This window comes from Aotus nancymaae, unplaced genomic scaffold (genome assembly GCF_030222135.1).
Source record: "Aotus nancymaae isolate 86718 unplaced genomic scaffold, 86718_ANA_hifiasm-v0.15.2.pri h1tg000064l_1, whole genome shotgun sequence".
Classification (NCBI taxonomy): Eukaryota; Metazoa; Chordata; class Mammalia; order Primates; family Aotidae; genus Aotus; species Aotus nancymaae.
The window spans coordinates 13,445,904-13,455,941 of NW_026988479.1; the positions used below are offsets into that span (position 1 = coordinate 13,445,904).

Here is a 10,038-nt window from a genome sequence, read left to right on the forward strand (position 1 = left end):
TTTCAGATATAGTGTTGATGTAGATTCTTCCGAATATTGGCGCTTCACTTTGCATATTTTCCTTTCTCCTTTAGGGTTGATAACAGCAGAAGATAGAAGAGTTGGTACAACAAATCTACACTTAGATGTGTCTGATGCGGTTAATGTGATGGTGTATGTTGGGATTCCCATCGGGGAGGGTGCTCATGATGAAGGTATGATTTCTAGAACCCACTGCTTCAGAATGGTGAGGCTTTGTCTTGGGAATACAGTTGGATGTTTTCATCCTTAGTCAGGGCCAGTGGCTTTTCTTTTTTCTTGTTTTACTCCCCTAGTAGCTTTTTCTTGTTTCTTCCAGTCCTGATGGGAAGTGGGTGCCCAGTGGATGTTGCTAGATATAGGGAAAGATTCTAGTAGAGAAGAGTACTACTTTGTGTATCTTTGACTAGAGTCTTTCTCTTTCTAGAAATGCTGCCCTCTTCCACTCTGTAGCCTCACAAAGAGGAATAAAGAAAGGGCAAACAGAGTTCTGACCTGACCTATCAGTCAGGTCAGCTGTGGAATGACAGATGATAAAACCAGGACCTTCATAGAAATAAAGCATAAAAGTGATATTTTTGCTTCATTTGCATAAATGCAAATGAAGTGCACTGTATTTGCACTTTCTGCCATCTCAGTGTTAAAATTAGTATATGTTCATTATGGAAATTTCAGAAAAAGGAGATACTTTTTTAAAAAAGAAAATAAGTAACTTATAATCTCAAGGTTCAGGGTAATTTTTTTTTTTTGATGAGACAGAGTCTTACTCTGTCACCCAGGCTGGAGTGCAGTGGCATGATCTTGGCTCACTGCAACTCCTGGGTTCAAGCTGTTCTCCTTCTCCTCAGCCTCCCGAGTAGCTAGGATTATAGGCATGTCCCACCACACTTGGCTAATTTTTGTATTTTTAGTAGAGACGGGGTTTCACCATGTTGGCCAGGCTGGTCTCAAACTCCTAACCTCAGGTGATCTTCCTGCCTCAACCTCTCAAAGTGCTGGGATTACAGGCATGAGCCACCATGCCTGGCCTACATTTGCTTTTGATTCTGCACACCTGCAACATTCATTACTTGTTTTTTAGGTGATTATAACAGACAAGCATTAGAAGCCAACCCTCTTAACTTGCCAGTGATGCTTTATGCTTTGTGAGCTTAAATCCAGAATGCTAGTGTTTGAAGGGGTTTGAGAAAAGATACAGACTCCATATACTTGTAGCAGGAAATAGCCTGCAAGTTAAACATAAGATATGGCTACACAGTTTGAGCAGGAAATGTGTTTTAAGGGGAAATTATACCTCCAAAAATGCTGAAGCTCTAATAAGGAAGGTTTATTCTTGTTCTTTGGGTGTGTAGGGAGCTTAGACCAGTATGAATTTTGATTATTTGATCTGTCTTATATTATTCCAGAGATGGAGAAGAGTAGAAAGTAAATTTGTTTGAATTGGACATTTTGTTTAACTCAGAGGTACTGAAATGGCTAACTACATTGAAAGTGTCATTTTGCTGTTTTCAGAGGTACTCAAGACAATTGATGAGGGAGATGCTGATGAGGTGACAAAGCAGAGGATTCATGATGGAAAAGAGAAGCCAGGTGCTTTATGGCACATCTATGCAGCCAAGGATGCAGAGAAGATCCGGGAGCTGCTCCGAAAGGTATGCCCCTGGGTGGGCTGAGCTCCCAGCTCACATATCAAGACACCCTGTCTAGGGTTTCTCATGTGGAGTTCCTTGTCATTAAAGACCTGTTGGCCGGTCGGAAATGGAGCAGGGCAAAACTCCCATGCTGATCAGTAGTAGGATTGCACCTGTGAATAGCCACTGCACTCCAGCCTGGGCAACATAGTGAGACTCCGTCTCTGAAAAAAGAAAGAAAAGAAAAGAAAAAAGACCTGTTTGCCATGGTACCTCTGGTGGAAAAGCCCAAAGGCTTGCATCCACACCTAGAGGATGTTGACTAGAATAAAGCAGAAGTTTTGCCACCCTCACCCCATCCTAGGACATTGCTGCAACAAGTTGGATTTATGCTGTTAATAATTTTTAATTTTCCCGTCTTTGGATTTTGATGATGGCTTCAGGTTGGAGAAGAACAAGGCCAAGAGAACCCCCCTGATCATGACCCAATTCATGACCAAAGTTGGTACCTGGACCAGACCCTCCGTAAGCGACTCTATGAAGAGTATGGCGTGCAAGGCTGGGCTATCGTGCAGTTCCTAGGTGATGCTGTTTTCATACCTGCTGGAGCCCCACACCAGGTGAGTTCTACTTGGGGCTTAGGGTGGACAGTTTCATGGATGTTTTCTTATTTCTGCTTTTCTTGCTGATCTACCAAGAGATTTAAGATTTAAGTAGCTGGATTAGACTGATTTCGCTTGTGCTACAACTTATTTTATGCCTTTTTTTTTTTTTTGAGATGGCGTTTCGCTCTTGTTACCCAGGCTGGAGTGCAATGGCGCAATCTCGGCTCACCGCAACCTCCGCCTCCTGGGTTCAGGCAATTCTCCTACCTCAGCCTCCTGAGTAGCTGGGATTACAGGCACGCGCCACCATGCCCAGCTAATTTTCTGTATTTTTAGTAGAGACGGGGTTTCACCATGTTGACCAGGATGGTCTCAATCTCTTGACCTCACGATCCACCTGCCTTGGCCTCCCAAAGTGCTGAGGTTACAGGCGTGAGCCACCGCGCCTGACCGCCTTTTTTTTTTCTTTTCTTTTCTTTTTTTTTGAGGCAGACTTTTGCTCTTGTTGCCAAGGCTGGAGTGCAATGGTGCCATCTCAGCTCACCACACCCTTCACCTCCCAGGTTCAAGCAATTCTCTTGCCTTAGCCTCCCAAGTACCTGCGATTACCGGCATATGCCACCATGCCCAGCTAATTTTGTATTTTTAGTAGAGACGGCGTTTCTCCATTGGTCAGGCTGGTCTCAAACTCCTGACCTCAGGTGGTCCGCCCGCCTCAGCCTCCCAAAGTGCTGGGATTACAGGCGTGGGCCAGCGCACCCAACTTATGCTTTTATTTTCTTCCTTGTAATGTTAAGGTTCATTTAAAAAAATTTAAACAGGGCCAGACTCGGTGGCTCATACCTGTAATCCCAGCACTTTGGGAGGCTGAGGTGGGTGGATCAGCTGAGGTTGAGAGTTTGAGATCAGTGTGACCAACATGAAGAAAAACCCTGTCTCTACTAAAAATACAAAATTGCTGGCATTCTGGCACATATCTATAATTCCAGCTGCTTGGGAGGCTGAGTCAGGGGAATCGCTTGAAGCTGGGAGGCGGAGGTTGAGGTGAGCTGAGATCGTGCCATTGCACTCCAGCCTGAGCCACAAGAGCAAAACTGTCTCAAAAAAAAGTAAAATAAAATAATTTTAATAATGCAAGCTATTAAAGAAAAAGTGACAAATCCTAGCTCAGCTACCTGTATCATACTCTTCTTATCAATCCTCTTATCCCACTTTCCCAATCTAGTTTCTTTCCTCAGATGTAGCCTACTGTTAACAGTTTTGTGTATATTTTTCCAGAACATTTTCTGTGCAAATACTAATATTTTTATGTTTTCCTTTTTCCTTTTTTCCTTTGGTAGAGACGGGGTTTCGGGGTTTCGTCATGTTGGCCAGGCTGGTCTTGAACTCCTGAGCTCAAGCAGTCCATGTGCCTCTGCCTCCCAAAGTTCTGGGATTACAGGCATGAGCCACTGCACCTGGTCAATATTTTTATTTATAAATTTGCACTTACAGTTTTTCTGCGTTATTACAAAAATGGAAATACACATATTTCTAAATTGTTTAACTATATCATGGATGTTTTCCATATTTATTAAATCTCTAATGTCTGATATTTCCCCTCTGTACTTTGCCCCTCTCAGGTTCACAATCTATACAGTTGCATAAAAGTAGCAGAAGACTTTGTATCTCCAGAACATGTAAAGCACTGTTTCCGCCTGACTCAGGAATTCAGGCATCTCTCTAACACTCATACAAATCATGAGGATAAACTGCAGGTAAATAACTCCTTCTACCCCACTCTGTCTTCTCATTGCATACTTATATACATTACACCAGAAAGCATGTTCTCCTTTCTGAGGGTATTCTTTGAAGGTCTAATTGTGGAGGAGAAATGACGCAGGAAAGTTCGGGGATATGGAGTCCTTTCAGGAATTATTTAATAAGTCCTCCTCAGTTTTATTTAGAGAATACTCATCTTTTAACCTCATCATTTCTTTTTAATTTTATTTATTTATTTACTTATTTATTTATTATGGAGACTTGCTTTGTCACCCAGGCTGGAGTGCAGTGGCACAGTCTCGGCTCACTGCAATGTCCGCCTCCCGAGTTCAAGCGATTATTCTGCCTCAGCCTCCCAACTAGCTGGAACTACAGGCACCCGCCACTGTTCCTAGCTAATTTTTGTATTTTTAGTAGAGATGGGGTTTCACCATGTTGGCCAGGCTTGTCTCAAACTCCTGACCTCGTGGTCCGTCTGCCTGGCCTCCCAAAGTGCTGAGATTACAGGCATGAGCCACCACGCCCCACTTTATTTTATTTATTTATTATTTTTCTTCTTTTTTACAAAAATTAGCTGGGCATGGTGGTGCACGCCTATAGTCCCGGCTACCCAGGAAGCTGAGGCAAGAGAACTTCTTGAAGTGGGAGGTGGAGGTTGCAGTAAGCTGAGATCATGCCACTGCACTCCAGCCTGGGTGACAGAGCAAGACTCCGTCTCAGCAAAAAGGTTTATCTTCTTTTTAATAGAGCAAGGTCTCTTGCCCAGGCTAGGCTCAAGAGATCCTCTTACCTCAGCCTCACGAAGTGCTGGGAATACAGGTGTGGGCCACTGCTTAACCTAATCATTTCTGTTGTGACAGTCCTCTATTTCTCTCGCCTTCAGAGTTACAGTGTTATTAGTATTAGTAACTAGACTGAGCTCCCCAAACAGGTGGGAAAAGCCTATGGCATCCTGTTCTAAGCCTGTTTCTGAGAAGAAATAATTGCGCTGAAGCTGCTTCTTGTAGCAGATTTCTATGCAGACTCAGTTTCTTAGAGCTCTGCTAGGGATTACAGTTCATGTCCCTAAGAACTGTATCCCCTTGTAGAGCAGAGCTGAACAATCAGATTAGGTTTCCTCTGTTCTTGAAATGGATTGGAATTTGAAGGGCAGAATTTCATCATTAATACACTTAGGTACTTTAGTTGCATAAAAATGACAAAGAATAAGGAAGCAGAATTCTCTAGGCTTTCACTGTGGCCACTTGTCCTCTGGCATGCCTGGTTGTTGGTAGATCAGACTGAAGAGATTTTTCTTAATTGCTCTTAGATTTAATCACCTTCAACTCTGAGTCTTATCTGCTTTTTTTTTTTTTCTTTTTGAGACAGGATCTCACTATGTTGCCCAGGCTGGAGGGCAGTGGCATGATCTTGGCTGACTGCATCCTCCGTCTTCTGGGATCAAGTGATTCTCGTGCCTCAGCCTCACAAGCAGATGGGACTACAGGCATGCGCCACCATACCCAGATAATTTTTGTATTTTTTGGTAGAGATGGGGTTTCACCATGTTGGCCAGGCTGGTCTCAAACTCCTGACCTCAAGTAATCTGCCTGTCTCCACCTTCCAAAGTGCTGGGATTATAGGAGTGAGCCACCTCACCCAGCCTACCATAAAGTTTTTATACAAAGTATAGTCACCATTGGTGTTTATTTTTATTTTTATTTATTTATATTTTGAGATGGAGTCCTGCTCTGTTGCCCAGGCTGGAGTGCAGTGGCATGATCTTGGCTCACTGCAACCTCCGCCTCCCAGGTTCAAGCAATTCTTCTGCCTCAGCCTCCCAGGTATCTGGGATTACAGGCATGTGTCACCAAGCTGAGCTAATTCTTATATTTTTAGTAGTTGACAGGGTTTCACCATGTTTGCCAGGCTGGCCTTGAACTCGTGACCACAGGTGATCCACCTGCCTTAGCTTCCCAAAATGCTAAGATTACAGGCATGAGTCACCGCACCCATCCAACATTACTGTTCAAATAGAATGCAAATGTAAAGATAACATGTCACCTTATCCTTAAACACCTTTCCTGAACCAGGGATATTGGGTGTGTGTTTGCAGTCCCAGCCACTCAGGAGGCTGAGGTGGGAGAATCACTTGAGCCCAGGAGTTTCGAAGCTCTCGTCCCCTATGATCACCCCACTACACTCCAGCCTGGGCAACAGACTCTGTCTCTTTATTTAAAAACAAAAAACAAATAAAAACAAAGACCTTTCCTGACTATGCTGTTTAGAATAACAGCAACTCCTGCTTCAGCACTCTCCGTGCCACTTTCAGTGCATTATTTTTTCTGTAATATTTTCACCATCAGATAGATAGATAGATAGATACATACATACCTACATACATACATAGATAGAAACATAGATAGATTTTATCTATTACTTAACTCTACTAGAATGTAAGCTATTTAAGCTCTGTGAAGGCAGGAATTTACTATTTTATTTACTGCTTTTCCTTAGCACCATGTCTGACACATAGTAGGTACTCAAATTTTTGTTGAAGCAATGCAAAAAAATTAATGGAGAATAGCATAAGAGGGACTTGGATGCCCGTTACCCAACTTAAGAAACTACAGCACACATACATACATATTCAGCAACTACTTGGTTGAAGCCCTCGTGTACCCTTCCGCTTTGCATTTCTCCACTTTTCCTCCCCAGAAATAACCTCAATTTTGTCAGCCCTTTAACATCCTCTTCACTTAAATATGCCTCTTCACTTTTTTAAATAACTTTTATTGTGTATTCCAATTTCACATGTTACGTATTTTCCAAATCAGAAAACATACAAGCACAAAGGGAAAAAATATGCCATATTCCTACCTTCCACTCTTGTTTTCTGTAGAACCTTAGGGAAGCCTCTTAACCATATAAGGAAGCAAAGTTCTCTAGGCATTCACCGTGGCCTGAGTTTCCTCAGTTTTTCGTCTGTAAACTGGGAGTGATCATAATAGAACCTACGTCATAGGATTCTGGCAAGGATTAAGCGAAGGTCCACATAAAGAGTTCAGCAACAGGCTGGGCGTGGTGGCTCACGCCTGTAATCCAAGCACTTTGGAGGCCAAGGCAGGCGGATCACCTGAGGTCGGGAGTTCAAGACCAGCCTAACCAACATGGTGAAACCCCGTCTTTAAATTAAAAAATAAAAAATAAAAAAGAGTTCAGCAACAAAGCCTGCCCAGGACATAGTAAGCACATAAATGATGGTGAACAGATAGTCGTTCACAGGATTTTATTATTATTTTTTGAGTACAGACTTTATGCCCTATGTAATTTGTAAATGACTGTGTAGGAACGCACAGTTGTTGGGAGTTTCTCCACTAACCAGTAGGCTTACAGTCAAGGTAGAACATGCATTTGCATGGGGCTGCCGTGAACTGACTTTGCTGTTCACCCTCTCTAGGTGAAGAACATCATTTACCATGCAGTGAAAGATGCGGTTGGCACCCTCAAGGCTCATGAATCCAAACTGGCAAGGTCCTAGGCATGGAGAAACTCCAAACTCCCCTGTGAAGCAGGTCTTTCACTCACAACACTTACAGGGAACGGCAGGGCTCTTTGCTGGAGCAGAAGCCCTTCACCTGGAGCCAGTGTGGTCAGTATTCCAAACTCTCCAGCCACTCTCTTCTATGCTGCCTCAACACCGAAGGTTGACACAGGAAAGTCGTACTGTTCACACATACAGTTTCAGACTCCAAGCCAAGAGTGCCACATCCCCATCCTGTGGGCTTTTGGGAATCCAAATTGCCTGAACACGGCGGGGCTTTCCTGCACTTTCTCCTGATTTGAGATTCATGGGCACACCTTTCTTTTGTTTTCTTCTTGTGCCTAGTTAAATGGGAATGTGTTTGGAGGTCAGGGAAATCACATAACTGGTACAAGTAGGGGGTAATTGCTTAAACATGCCGGGTGGAAGCCTGATAGCATCTCTGCACATGACCTCTGACAAGGCCCATCCCAGGAGACGGGGTGAAGCCATTCCCCACACTCTCCTGTGAACACTGGAGCCTTGCAGGGCCCAGGGAGAACCCACTGCTTTTCCCAGGAGGCTCCAGGATTAGGAAATGTGTGTATTTAGTGAAAAATAGGTTTGTAGTGAAATAGTTACTATTTCATGAAAGTAGATATTTTTAGAATTTTTGAAATACCACAGTTGTTTTCCTGGATTATGAGGAAAGGCACATTACATTTAGTCTTCCTTTCGATATAAAACTCTTTGAAAAAATATGATTTTTAGAAATCAGCTACCCATTATAGCACAAAATCAGCCAAAGCAGAATTTCTTAAAATTGGCTTTTTTTAGGATTCTTTTAGTTTCTCCCCCTCCCATCTTAGTCTTACCTTGAGGGAACAGTCATATGAGAAGGAACTTTGTCACCTCTGAGCTATGGTGTGTTCCCTGGGGATTCCTCTTACGTTTCCAAATGGGAAGGACAGTTGATTTCCAACATGAGGTTTTTTTTTTTGTCCAGAAATATTTTCAGCAAAACTTTCCAACTGAGTGGAGTCTGATTAAGGATTTATTTGAAAATGATGGAATTCATTGACCCATAGGTACATTGGAAAATGTATCTCTCTCCAGCTGTACTGTAGTGCCCTGCAGGCTGTTTATATGTTCACAGTTACTTTTTTTTTTTTTAATAAAAGTCATTTACTGTAGAATACTTTTAATTTCACTTTCTGTATTTTAATTTTGTTGAAGGGCTGATTGGGATTTCCATGTTCTTATTAAAAATCTAACAAATCTGTTTGGAGTGGACTAAATTCTTTGCGTACCAACCCTTCTAAAATCAACATCAGATTGGGAGTTGGGTTGGAGGTGGGGGATTCATTTCCAGGTCTTCATGACTGTGCATATATATATATTTTTTGTGTGTGTGGGTTTTTGTTTTGGTTTTTTTTGAGACTGAGTCTCGCTCTGTTGCTAGGCTGGTGTGCAGTGGCGTGATCTCAGCTCACTTGCAACCTCCACCTCCCGGGTTCAAGCAATTCTCCTGCCTCAGCCTCCCGAGTAGCTGGGACTACAGGTACACGCCACCACACCCAGCTAATTTTTGTATTTTTAGTAGAGACTGGGTTTCACCATGTTGTACAGGATGGTTTCTATCTCTTGACCTTGTGATCTGCCTGCTTCAGCCTCTCAAAAGTGCTGGGGTTACAGGCGTGAGCCACCACGCCCAGCCACAAATATTTTTCTTTGCTTCTTGAGGTTGGCCATGTTGGGATAAAGGAAAGTGCCAGGGTAAGGTCACTATGGTTTGGGACTTGGGGGTGAGGGGAAGGGGCCACATGAGTTAGAGGGTAGAAAGGAGACATGTTTTCCCCATACTTTATGCTCTGTGAATGGAGTGGGAAAGGTGGCAAAATCTGAGGAGAAAGGCCATGGTGTGTGGCTTGAGCAAAGTTGGACAATCTGTGGTGGGATTCTTAAGCAGACAGCCTGTCTGTCCCCGTGAAACATGTGGCCATAGATCACCTTAGAGATGGTGGGAGAAGACCCATATGGGACTTATCAAGCAGTAATTAAAGTGCTTAATTGTGGGGTGAGAACAGACTGCATTCCAATTAGAAGAGGCTTTCTGGAGAGGAAGTTGTAAAGAATAGCAAGAAGGGTTATCAGAGGCTGCTTCTCTGGAACCTTTTGGGAAACATCCTCTAAAGCGTTTGAACCTGGAAATATAATTTATCATGTTAGAAATAGACCATTGTGTGGTTCAAGAATACTGAGCTTGAATAAGACCATGACTCTTTGAAATACACAGTTCTGAATATGTCCTTTCAGCCCCATGGGCACAGGTTGATGCTGTGGTCACCAGAAGGATTACACCTCAACATAAAGGGTAGAGGAATGCAGAAGCGTTAAAATGGGACAGGAAAGGAGAGCAATACGGCTAGGGGGTAGTGGATGGTTGGAGGTTGGTTGCTTTGCTGAAGATCAGGAGGCAGGCTAGCCTACATTCTGGATATAAATGTCTTTAGAATCAGGA

The 10,038-nt window shown here is 43.1% G+C and overlaps 1 protein-coding gene across 2 annotated transcripts in view; it reads left to right on the top strand.

Moving 5' to 3' along the window:
- KDM3B (lysine demethylase 3B) overlaps positions 1 to 8,799 on the top strand; it is a 78,907-nt gene extending 70,108 nt beyond the window's left edge. For both annotated transcript variants that reach the window (XM_012476590.3, XM_064366362.1), the window contains 5 exons: positions 75 to 194; positions 1,531 to 1,670; positions 2,093 to 2,269; positions 3,877 to 4,011; positions 7,455 to 8,799. In XM_012476590.3, coding sequence (XP_012332013.2) covers positions 75 to 194; positions 1,531 to 1,670; positions 2,093 to 2,269; positions 3,877 to 4,011; positions 7,455 to 7,535 — 653 coding nt within the window. In that variant the 3' untranslated portion in view covers positions 7,536 to 8,799. The remainder of the gene's footprint in view (positions 1 to 74; positions 195 to 1,530; positions 1,671 to 2,092; positions 2,270 to 3,876; positions 4,012 to 7,454) is intronic.
- Positions 8,800 to 10,038: the final 1,239 nt, after the last annotated feature.